This window comes from Numida meleagris, chromosome 1 (genome assembly GCF_002078875.1).
Source record: "Numida meleagris isolate 19003 breed g44 Domestic line chromosome 1, NumMel1.0, whole genome shotgun sequence".
NCBI lineage: Eukaryota > Metazoa > Chordata > Aves > Galliformes > Numididae > Numida > Numida meleagris.
The window spans coordinates 136,068,304-136,081,278 of NC_034409.1; the positions used below are offsets into that span (position 1 = coordinate 136,068,304).

At 36.2% G+C, this 12,975-nt stretch overlaps 1 protein-coding gene across 3 annotated transcripts in view; it reads left to right on the top strand.

Annotated features, from left to right (window-relative positions):
• Positions 1-12,975, top strand: part of MYO16 (myosin XVI) — a 363,109-nt gene that overhangs the window by 233,302 nt on the left and 116,832 nt on the right. For all 3 annotated transcript variants that reach the window (XM_021415119.1, XM_021415129.1, XM_021415137.1), the window contains 4 exons: positions 6,872-6,983; positions 10,049-10,166; positions 10,922-10,993; positions 11,583-11,724. In XM_021415119.1, coding sequence (XP_021270794.1) covers positions 6,872-6,983; positions 10,049-10,166; positions 10,922-10,993; positions 11,583-11,724 — 444 coding nt within the window. The remainder of the gene's footprint in view (positions 1-6,871; positions 6,984-10,048; positions 10,167-10,921; positions 10,994-11,582; positions 11,725-12,975) is intronic.

Sequence of the window (12,975 nt, forward strand, 5' to 3'; positions counted from 1 at the left end):
CTTACTGGTATTATATGAGAAAGGATTATTATTATTAATTCATCTTGCTAGAATCATGAATAAATAATTTCATGGGGAAGGTACAAGCCATTTATTGTCTAGATACACAAAATCAAGTTGAATTACCTTGGAGATCGTGTTGCCAGCATGAATCGCGACAATTATTCTGGTGCAGCTCAACTGGGATGTATCTTCCTAAATTCCAGGGATTTGTCCTGAGCCTTTCTAAATCAAGTGGTTGAACTTCCTGACTTTCTGACCCTAATGCTATTTCTACAGCTATTTTGAAGATTTAAAAAATATAAATGAATTCTAGAGGAGGTTTTCTGTGGTTTCCAGTCCATAGAAAATGATCAGTGTCTTGAATTTTTCTGTTGATAAATTGTTAATATTAGTTTTTCTTAAACTTTCTTATCTCACTTTTAAAAATACTATTTAGAAGTTGTCCAAATATTTATTTGCAAGGTAAAAAGACATTTTATTCCTCATAAAATAATTAGGGTACTACTTCTTGTTGAGACAGTTTTATATAAAATATTTTCTTCTCTTTGGGTTGACAGATAAAGTACTGACGGTGAAAAGAGCTGCTGACCTAAGCAGGGGAAATGCAGAGCACAAGTCCTTGGGCTCACACATTTAAGACTGTTTTGATTTTAGAACAGTATAATCCTGTTTTTTTTTTTCTTAAATAAAACTAATATGTCATCAGATACTTCAGCTGTGATATGAAAGCTGTAAGAGCTAGGTAGTTTGATTTTTGTGTTTCAGGAACTGTTCAGAGGTCAAGGTAATGCATCCAATGTTGATCTCACGCTCCTCTGGTGTCAAAATGATTCTTTTTCTCAGATTCAGAAATAGATATCTTCTAAGATGACTGCGTTTCATAGAATAATTCATTTTGCCAGGGAGTTTCGGAGGTCCCTCAGCTTGTTTATTGAAGATGTTAGCTGTGATACATGAAGTCTTTATGTGAAGTCTTTATTACCACTAACAACATTTATTGGACTGATTTACCAGCTATAGTAAGATTTCAGGACTTAGAACTAATCTTTGTATTATGTATTCTCTTATTCCTTGTATTATATTCTCTTATATCAAGCCTACTGTAGTCCAGGAAATTTTACAACGTTCAGATGTGACAGCACTCAGCTTCCATCAGGATCTCTAGCAAGCAGTTAGATGTTAACTTAAAAATATATATATTTATCATTTTCTTTCATAATTTTGGACTTTAATCACCATTTTTATAGTGACTTACAAATAGTAATATAATCCCACCAATCTCTTAATTATTCATGACAGATTGTATTTACTGCAGGAAAGCCTTATGAAGTGTCCATCTGGCAAAACAAGACTTCCTCCTTTTCCGTAATTGGAATCCAACTTTAACTGTCCTGACAAAAGGGAATTTCTGATCAAGTGGAGCCAACCTGCTCATCTTTTTTCAGACAGCATCACTGTCAGATAGAAATTGAACCACTGTAATGAACTGCATATTTTTATACGATAGACAATAATAATGTGTATATATGTACATGATGTAAAGAGTCTGTTCATATAGAATACTTGAACATTTCAGGTGTTGTCTTTTATGAATGCAGAGTGGTTCGGTGTTGAGGTAGTGTTTTGCTGATATGTTATTTGTTCTGTTAGTGAAATAACAAAGTTTGTAACAAACCTCAGGAAGGTTTGCTCCTCTAGGGTCCCTGTGATGTCTCTCTTTGTGATCCGCCACGTGTATCAAGGGCTTTTTTCCCCGCACTTGGCAACAATAAACAGTATGGTTTGAAGTACTTTATGTTTGTAGTTCTCCAAACACTGAGTGCAAAATATCATTTGTCACCCTTTTTCTGTCAGAGATTAGAGAGGCTCCCTGTCTGACATACATCAAAAGTTCAGATCTCCCTTGAGACTCTGATAATCACAGTCTGCAGACTTTGATGACTGTAGTTGGGAAGTATATAGGTGCCTTGAATTCTGATCAAAGTGTAGTCAGCTTTTCAACATCAGGGAAGTAAATCCATGGCCATGGATTGTTTTCTGTCTTTGTTTTGAGTATACATAAGAAAATCAAGAAAAGCTGATTTTTGAAAGCCTGCAGTGTTCTTGACTGTGCTAAACTCCTCTGGCCTAGCATGAGGGAACTGGAAAGCTGCAGAACTTAGCTGGCACATGTGACGGGAGGGTTCAATATCTGTGCTCCAGCTGCTTTGAACTCGCTTTGAAATGGTCTGCCTGATGGGAAGCTCTAGATATTTTCTGCGAGTTGTGCTGAGTAAAAGACAGTAACTAAAAAAAGGATAGCCTATTCCCATATAAATTCCCTAATTATCAAATTTGGAGATCATTCTTTTCTTAGATCCTCACGGATTTTAGAAATGTAACAATTCCAGTAGGAAAAACAGAATAAAAAGATACTTTCAACTTCTGTAATAATCTTGGGATTCCTCCTGATTTCCTTTGCTTTTCTTGTAAGGAAATTAAACAACGTGTTCTGTTTTTGTTGAACGAGGCAGATTACTTCATTTGATACTAGATGCTATTGAGTTGTAGTTCAAAAGAAAATAAATCAATTTAATTTCAAGAATTCTATCCAAATAAAATATTGTTTTGCTGAGTTTTTGACAGCGCAGCCAGCTGATAGTCTAAACTTCACTTTTTAGTCTCAGTTCCTTGTTATTTCCTCCATCACCTACGCAGAAACTATTTCTTTAAAGAAAATTTTTACCAGTATGGTTATCTTAGAAATTTTGGAATGTGCATACGCTACAAGAGTCATTATTGTTCAGGTAAACTGGCATTTTTCCCTGTGTATTTATTCTTCTTATTTGAGATATAGATACCAAATTATGATGTGTACTGTGGCAGTAAATGGAGTAAAATAAGTGATGTTGACTGTAGCAATTATAATGAGAAAAATAAAGAGTAATTGTTAACATATATGAGCAGTTAATACAAAAGCAATTTCACATAATAGTAAGCACTTTTAAAAAATATTCGTGGGCACACCATTCATACTCCTAACTGAAAATTTGGTGTATGTCATTGCAGTGCTGGCTGAAAACTTATGTACCATGATTAATTTATTTTCCTAACAGTACCTCATTTTGTGGATCAGTGAATTTCTTTTTTGAAATAAACATTCGCTGATCACATGTGCATAAAACTTTTTTGTCTGCTGATAAGCTGTTGAGAGTACTAGTCCAGTGCAATTGTTGACATGGCAGCGTTGAAACAGATGGTTAGGCAGTCAGTAGAAACGCGTTAATTATTAGAACTGCATAGATCAGTTGGTTCACCACTTTTACTGGAGATATAAACATCACTTTTCTTAGCATGTACTTTCAACCAGAATTCTCAACTTCAGCCAAAATTTGAGCATCTTTTTCTGAAGCCACAGTAAACAATGTGGGTGTACATTTGCAGACTGAATTTGCTCTCAGAGATAATTAAGACAAATAGAACTATGATAAAGTAGGTTCACCACTGGTGTGCCGCCTACATGCATACATTGGATGTAATGGAACACCCCTTCTGACATGTATAACAGTATTTCTAAATTTTTCAGTAACAAAGAAATTAAGAGTCACCAGGTATGGTTTGCATCTGATACAGAAACTTACAGGAACATTGCACGCACTCTAGTAATACAATAGAATTTCATAAATGGGATGGCTGTAACACTAAGTTACAATAACAAAAAGGTAAGTTAAAGTAATAACCAGAAGTTACATGGTAGGTTCACAATAGAAATTTTAAGCATTCTTATCCTCTTTCATCAGAAGCAATGCAGCTCTATCCAGACTGCTTGGTGTCAAGAGAAAAAAAATGCTCCAAAAATGAGAGAAAAACTATACTTACTAAAAATATTTACGCTATAGAATAACAATGTGCTTGCAATGAAATGTGTTCAATTTGTGTTAGAACTTTTACAGTATGAGACATCTCTTTCCCCTTTCCTTATTTTTTATAGAAAAGGTGACAGTTTAGAATTCTTTTTGAACTGGTTCTTACACATAAATAGGTGAAAATAAAACCATTGGTACTACGGGTGTCTCAGGCATTTTTCATCTTTTTCATTAGGGGTCTTTGAAGGGATAAGAAGGATATGACAGGGAACAGTTTTACAAGCACAAAAAAAAAATTATATTTCTATCTAAGTTTCACTGTGCTTCTAAGGTTGAATGAACTTAAAAGTAGTTAGAAAAATGTGATCTGTGACTTCTTGTATGGTTAGTATAATGCACTTACTCTGTTACACTGTACAATTTGTGCATTTTGGAGGGAGCTGTATGATATCCATCAACAGTTCTAAGCACTCTGTGCAATTGATCCACCATTAATAAGGATACGCTTCATGCAGTAAACATACAATAATTCAATGTTTGTATCTTCAAAGAAATTTTCATCTTTCATTACTCCTTAAAATAGTTTGGAAAAGGAGTGTGGCTCATGACATGTTAGAATATACCTTCAATGCTTTTAGACTGGGGATACTGATTCTAAATTCAACCGCTCCTTAGGAAAAGTCCTACTTCAGACCTTTCCAAGGGCACCAGCACATCTGCTGATTAAAAATTGGGGGAGGTTTGTAGTAGGAAAGTCATGCTGCCTTCCAGCAGGCTTGTCCCGGCAGATACTGCAGTTTATTGCTGGGTTCCTGGGGCCACGGGTGCCTGGATTGGCAGGTGCCCAATTTGCCCCACTGCTGTGTCAGCAAGAAATGCTCATGCTGAAGGCAAGAGTTGCCACATGTTGGTTCATATCACAGCTCTGCATGTTCCTCCAAGGGAGTGAGTGTCTTGCATCACTTTGCTATGCCGTAGCCTGCCTTGATAAGTGTTCGTAGTGTTCGCGTACTTTTTGCTGCTGCAATATCCAACAGCACTTTAGCTATGGTAAAAAGAGTTTTTAAGTTGAGCTGCTTAGATGAGAACAGTATGCAATATTCTCTTGAGTGAAAGAGATTATCTCCTGCTCAGTACCCAGAGAGAGACAGAGTTCTTCAGCAAGAACTCCAGCAAGAAGCCTTTTTTACAAGAATGGCCGTAAGCTTCTAACTCCTCCAGCCATTCAACAATAGTATGTTTTGATAGCAGAATAGATGCTGCTGTAGATCTCCCAATTACAGATTGAAAATGCTACAGGAGACACAGCCCTGAACTGGTATAAGCTCACATAGCAGTTAAGAACTATGGAAAATTTTCTGCTGGATTAACCTTTACACCAATAAATTCTGTGCCAGGTTCAGCATCAGGTTTATTCTAGCCTCCCTTTGAAACATGCAGGCAATGTGGAAAAAAAAAAAAGCAGGAAAAAACCCCACAAACCAAACCCACAGATCTGGCGTACACTTTGTATTATCTGCTTCTAGCTAATTTGACAGATGTGCTATCATTTTTATTTACCATTTTTGGAAAAAAAAGCCAATGTGTTTTTAGTAACCTCCAGGAAATGGTGTGCTCTGGCAGTGATGATCACAGAACCACGTTCTCAGAGGTTGTATTAATGCACAGGCTTTAGCCACTGTAATGTGAGGCTTGTTTGTACTTGAAATATCTGCTAGTTGAGTTTTTCTGTGGGTGCAGAAAGCGCTTATGCACCTGGGCATACGTTTTTCCCATCATTCTCTCTTAGCCCCACCTGTTGAGGTAGCTTATACCAATATCAATCCAAGCCAAATCCACACTAGTGAACCCACCATCAGTCTGTTAAAAATGTACAGGATATTTCCTGACACATACCTTGTAAACCTCAGTATCAGCTACAAAAATGCAATTATTAAGTTATTCCATTACCTGTTTCTAAAAGCTGCATACGTTCACACAAAAGATGAACTTTGTAAGAGCTACCACCTTTACAGGATCATTGCCAAACTATCAGTGGTAACATTTTTATTTTGAAATCATGTCCTCCGTAGTGTCCTTAGAGTAATATTGTGGCCATAGCTGTATTTCAAAATATAAAGCTTAAATTGCTGTTCTTTTCCCTGGTCTTTTGTATTATAGTTTTTGCTTATTCTGTTTTGTTTTAATACTGTTTTATGTTCATTCTCTTTTTTCCCCCCGAGTTAGCTGCTGCCCTAGGTGCCTCTCTTTCTCTCATCTAATAGTTACTTTTGCAAAGGTTTGTAGAATATCCTTTTACTTCACAGTGTTGTGTAACACAGTACAGCTAAAGGGCAGTATGTACTTAATACTCTACATACTTACTTAGTACTTTGTTCTAAGAGAGACGGAGTATGCCTGTCTCCCTTTCAGCTACTAAGGGAGAATATGATCATGGAATCAGGCAGATAGGAGCTGATCTCCTTCTTAGCCAGGGGAGTTTAAAGCAACCAGAGTAACCAAAGGAACTCCTCGAATCTTTCTTCTGAAAGGGAATTTCTGGTACTGCAAGAATGGCAAAAATCTCAGTGATATAATTTAAATCTGAAACATTACTTTACAAGTCAGGCTAAAGTTCAGAGCTGGGGAAGGCACAATGATTTCCTTTAAACAATTTTTTTTCTGAGGTAAATACAGGAAGAAAGTATCTGAACACAAGAATGAGCACAAAAATGAAGCAATCTCAGTTCAGTGTGAAATTCAGAAATGTGAATTTTTGTCCATGTACATATATATACTCGGTGAATGTTGTCCATGCAAGTTTTGCAACTGTAGTCTGTGAGTTTATACCTGCACTCAAGGAATGTGGACTTAAGTAAGAGCTTAAGGAAGGAGATGGGGAGCATTCTGTCATAGGCACTGTTCATGGCTGGGAAATCGGTGCTAAATCTCTGATGAGAAGGGGAAGAGATGGCTTTTAACCTCAACAACTTGATTTTGCACCAGCATTGAAATACTCAATACGCTGATTTTCCTCTGTGCAGGTATCTAAGCCAAACTGGGCTGGAAGAGACAATGCTAACAGCTAACCCTCAAAACAGAGAGAAATTAACAGTTCTAAAAGAAGCTCTTAGTGCTATGGGATTCAATAGCCTGGTAAGTTACACAAGTTTATGTTATTTGCAAATAAAATGGCAGCATTACTTCATTGAAAGCAAGTCATGAAGAACTCTCACCAATAACCGTTTGCAGAGAAAAGAAGCCTCCTTTTGTCTTTCGCTTTTTTCTTTTCTGTTGATAAAGACCTTGAAATAGTATGAAGTACTACTTCACTCCAGGGAAATTACTGTAATCACTTTTAATTAGACACAGCACCAACAATGTAAATCTTTTTCATTCTTAAAGATTCACAAAACAGCTTCAAGGTGTAATACTCTGAATAATTAAATTACATAGATAAAAAGAAACAGTCAAATCCCATATGACAGAAACCATATAAAACCCACCAGAATTTTCCCCCTTCCCGATTATCTCACTGTCCCTTTTAATTTTGTGAAACACACATTCCAAACGCATTTACCAGTAACATCAGAAGTAAATACATATTAAGAGAAATAAAATTAGGACAGGGTAATTTGAGAGAACTCACTTAATGCCAAGAAAGCAACAAAAAGATAGGTCTGATGTTTGTCTTCAATCTTATTGCACTAATGAAGAAGATAATTTAGAAAATTAATCAATAAAAGCTTTTGGAGGACAGTGTGAGGGGAATCATACTGAAATGTGAGAAAAAAATGGAGGGCTGAGTGTAAGAACTCATATAAGCTGTGTATTCCCTAATTAAGATAGTAACTAATGTTCTTTGATAACCTATGCCACATTTTGATATAAAGAAGCGTTTCAGGGTTGGTTGTTTTTTTTTCCCATGAATGTTCCTGTGGCCATGTATGAAATGGAACACATATAGCTATATTTAGCGTAATTATCCTTTACTCCTAATGTCTTAAGCTCGCGGAAGTTCCATGCTTTTCCAGAATCCCAGTGTTTAGCCCAGGATTCGTATAGGGGTTTATCTCTCTAGTTCCTTTATTAGTCTTTTTGTTCCAATGAGGAAGGGGTTTCACTGATAAATAAATAATAGAATGCATAATGAATCACATTTTGGAAGTCTGTAGAAAGATGCAGTTTTTTGAAACCTAGCTCTTCATCTTGCTGAGAATTCTTGAAGAATGTGGCGTCTCAGAAAAGTGTAGATGAGCTTCAAAACTCTTCCATATCCAAATAGCATTAAAATGATTATTTAGTAGACTGATAATCTGTCAAATTCAAGAGTACTGCAGGCTGATCTACCCTGTGCTGAAAGTTAGAATGGAATAACATAGATAAAACATTTCTCCTAAAATTACTACCCATTACTTCTAAGATACATGGAGAGATCTGTGCGTATTAGTCTTTTACTATCTGTTCACATTGAATAACAGATCAGATGGTCTTTTTGAAGAACTACATGAGCATTTTTAAACCGTCTTCAATGGAACTCTGCAAAGTACCTTAATGTTTATTAAAAACTTGTTTTAAATCTGAAGGAATATGTACCTTAGAACATGATGCAAAATTGTTTGTGACTCTAGAACCTGAACTAAATCTGACGCCTCTCCAAAACTACCAAAAAAGCCAGCTATTTTCCCACCTCTGCTGCAAGTCAGTGGGGTACAGTCATCCCCAAACCAGTTCTGAACCAGCTAACAAGAACTGTGCTTTCTTAGTATGGCACTAGGTCTTGCCTAAGAGCAAGAAGCAAGATGTAAAAACCATAGTTTGAATGCCAGATTAGTGTGGCGATTCATTTCTTGCAAGACCTACCTTATTCATAGTTTGTCTATGAATAAGGAAAACAAAGGTTTTTGTTTGTTTGTTTTTTATATATCTTGTTTTTTTAACCTTCAGCTTTGGACTTTTGTAATAGAAAAATATACCTTTGCCCTGCTTGCATCTATCTTTCACAATAAGAGATGGAAGTTGTTAAAATATAGTTCAAAGAATCAAAGCTGCTTAAATAGAATCAGAGGCCCTTTATTCTGTATCCTAGAAATGCTGTAAGCTTTTTTTAACATCCTCTCCTTTCAGGCATTATTAGAAAATGGAACAAGAAGAAAAAGAAAAGCCTTTTTTTTTTGACCTGTCGCTTCTGCAAACTGATGAAGAGTTATCCAAGCTTGGTTTTGTTGTATTCAGAATTCAGTGTAGTCACTAGAGGGTAAAGGGAATATATTTCATCTGCAGCTTATTTTTTTAATTTTACTCTACAAATTCCAGTAAGACTTCATGCTGTCACTTCTACTGATTCAGTAGAATCAGATTCTAAATATTATATTTCAAAAATATTTCAAGTAAGAGAGGTCAAATAACATTGCTATACATAAATGCCATGTCATGTTAGAGTGGTTATCAAATTTCCTGTTTTATAATTTCAAAGGAGCACAGTAGTTATATAACTGACTTGGAAAAAAACATCCAAGAGCACACATTTTTCCATGTCTTAAGCATTTTTGCTCCATTTTTCATGAATCTTTTTTTTTTTTGGTCTTGAATTTAAAAACAAATAAACACAAACATTGCTTCTCTTCCTGGTACAGTAAAAATGAAAGCAGGAAAAACCTGGCCCTTTAAGATATCTGTTTCACAGTGTTAGTGACATCTGAACATAGCGTGCAGTCATGGGTGACAAGAAGGTTGCTTTTGTTTCTTTCCAACCTTAAGCACAGCTTTTATGGCGAGGAACATTCTGTAATTTAAAGCTGGGCACTTTTCTCGGGGATGCAGTTGGCTGAGGAAGAAACTGACCTTGCTTTTCCTAGATACAGAGTTTGACGTAATGGAAAATGCCCATGCAGAAGATATGTTTCCTGCAGAAATAATGGATCCATTAAAGATAGTTCAATATTTTTTCCATGCACTCTTGAAAAAGTTTTTTAACTCAGTAGCTGATGTGATTTATATTAAAACTAAAGTTAAAAAGGGTAACCTTGTTGTTTTATGTCCTCAGTAGGTTCCAGTTTGATTTCTAAATCCAAATCTCCTGTTACTAGTTCTCTCATGAATACTTTTTAATTTAGTGATATATAAACTTGTGGAATGTGCATTTCTATAGAGCATTGCCTTTTACTGGTGTGTCCAACAGATCTCTTCTTTATCTTTAATTGTGCATGAAACATGTGCAGGAGGTGGAGAACCTGTTTGTGATTCTCTCAGCAATTTTGCATCTTGGGGACATTTGCTTTACGGCCCTGACAGACACTGAGACAGCGCTGGTGTCGGACCTGCAGCTGCTGGAACAAGGTCAGTGGGACAAGGCCTTGCCAGGCCGCTGCTCGACCCTGCAGCCGGGAGCTTGTACTGAGCCACCGATAGGTGGAAACCCAGCTCCAGTGAGCCAGCATCTGCTGCTGGGGAAGCCAGTGCCCAACTGATTTGATGTTTTATAAACTCTGAATTTTTATAAGACTAAATAAAATGCTAGTATCGTGAATTATCCAATTCAGTGTCAAACGTAATGGTGTCATTTGACAAAAGAAGTTGTACAGGGCACTTTGTGCAGCTTTCTTTTAAAACACTCGTGTGCTGCTTGTCAACAGCTGAACAATTTGCACTGAATCAAATTCCTTTCAAAATCTGTGTCTTAAGAGGGTCTCTTGGTTTTGCGCTTTGAAGTTTGCCCTGTTGGTTGCTAACAAATCTCCTTAGCCTGGCTTATGGATAGAGATTGTCAATAAGCAGCGTACCTTAACTCCTGTAGGAGACAAAGTCTGCCAAGTGCTGTGTAAAGTCCTGAGTAACTGGGTAACTTTCAAGAGGAAAGAAAGCTGTAACGTAATATGCAGACGCACTCCAAACTTCACAAAGTGCTGATTATAGTAATCCGATTGTATATGTTCATTAATTCTGATTACTCCTGTGACAGCGCTCTTGTTTTTAAAGGCGTGAGTCCTTTCACTGTTCAAAAAATAACAACTACATAAGAACGTCTGTTACAAAACATAAAATATACTATGGAGCTCAGGTCTGGCTTTATTTTAACTCTCTTTTCATTTCAGTGGCAGGGATGCTGCAAGTTTCACCGGATGAGCTTGCTTCAGCCTTAACAACTGATGTTCAGTATTTTAAAGGTAATCTTTTCCAACGTTACAATCTCATAGATCATGCTTGGTGACATCTTGATCCTTCTGATTTGAGAATATTAAAACTGATCATTTTTGTTTTGTATTTCTCATGGTGTTATAAAACTTATCTGTTAGGAATATGCAGGATTATCTGCCATGGAGTATGTCAGACTGAATTAGAACTGTCTTTATAACATGAAGCAAAGCAGTTTTGCAGTCTGACACAGACAAACTCCTAGCTTGATGAACCTTATGAATATGACAAGGTCACAGATTTGATATTAATACTAAGAAATAAAGTCAGCAGGAGTGTCTTCAAAAAAAACACAAGTTTTGAAAAAGTTCTTTTCAGTAAGATGCTAGTTCTCTATAATACACGTACCCTTTTCTATTGAAAAGAAATTCGTGTTTCCAATCTGAAGATCTTGTGTTAGCAGTCTTCTTATCTTTGCTGGAGCCTTCTGAAAAACACTAGCACCACATATAGGTATGGCAAAAGAGAAGTAAAGAAAGATGAGAGGACTTACTGTAACTAAAATTTCTTAAGGCAAGTTTTACAACGTGTTTTATTTCCATTTTATGCTGTTTGTCTTAGGAGACATGATAGTACGGAGACACACGATAGAGATGGCAGAATTTTACCGGGATCTCTTGGCAAAATCTCTGTATGGTCGTTTGTTTAGCTTTCTAGTCAACACAATCAACTGCTACCTCCAAAATCAAGATGAAGCTGACAGGTAGGATTACCATTACAAACTATTAACTGTGCTGTTTTCTGTTCAAATCCAGATTCATAATAGAAACACAATGGTATCATTTAACATGCTTATGATTGCACTGGCACTTGAATCTTTAAAATCACTGAAATGTTTATGGAATGTTTCAGATCACTTCCTCAGTATTATGTTTGTTTATTTGCTTGCATGAGTGGACGTGGTACTTTATGCAGTTATCTTTATCGGTGGTTAGAATTAATAGTCATTTAAGAGTTGACATTACAGAATGAATAAAGCCTTTCAACAGGCAGATATCTTCCTGACGTTAGGTAGTGCCGAATATGCAATTTCTTTCTCCTCAAAACAGCAACCTTAGAACAGGTTATTAAAAACAGAATTTTACTCAAAGGCTTTCAAGTAAGTGTTTAAGCTTCACTTCCTGCTGAATGAAAGTTGCTGTCCAGTGTGGCTTCATAGAAAAAAAAAGAATGCAAATTATCATGCGTCAGTGGAGCAGTCAAGACACAACAGCAACAATGAAAAGAAGAAATCTCAGTAGAATCAAAGTATCGAATTAAGACAAGAGACCTAATTAAATGGTCATATGCATATGAATTAACAAAGATTCAACATCTCACATGTGCAGATGGACTTTCTAATGAACGCCAAGTGTGAGATGTCTTAGCACTGTTGATAAATGGAAATCCACAGAAGATAGACTTGAGACTAGCAAAAAAAAGGAAAAGTAATTTTTCTTTATATCACATCTGTCTTTGTTTCAGAGAATAAATATTTATCTGTGCTCTTTTAGGGCTGTTAAGAGTTCAGTACTTTTTTGTTTTATTTCTACCCTATATGTAGACCAGTAAATATTAAATAATATTTCTCTTCTACAAGCTTAACCAACAGAAAAGACTGTCTTGAGAAAGAGCTTTCTGTGCTTTCCTTGGTTATATGTAACACCTGTAGGAAGCAAAGAGAAGGTTTTACAGTAATACTGAGTGGTTTTACTTGGTCTATTTCTGACTGCAAAACCCCTTACAACTGCAGACACATGGACAATCAAGCAGGATCAACATTCTGATCTATGTTAATTTGAAATACTGTGTTTATAACAAGGAATGACATCCTCACAATAGGATGTTGAGTATCTCTGTTGTTCAGTAATGCATCCTATGATATCTGAAAATCATAGGTTCTTAAAATAGAAAAAGTCAAAGCGATTTGAATATTATTTACCCCGTACTCTCTTTTTACTATAATCACTTCTAG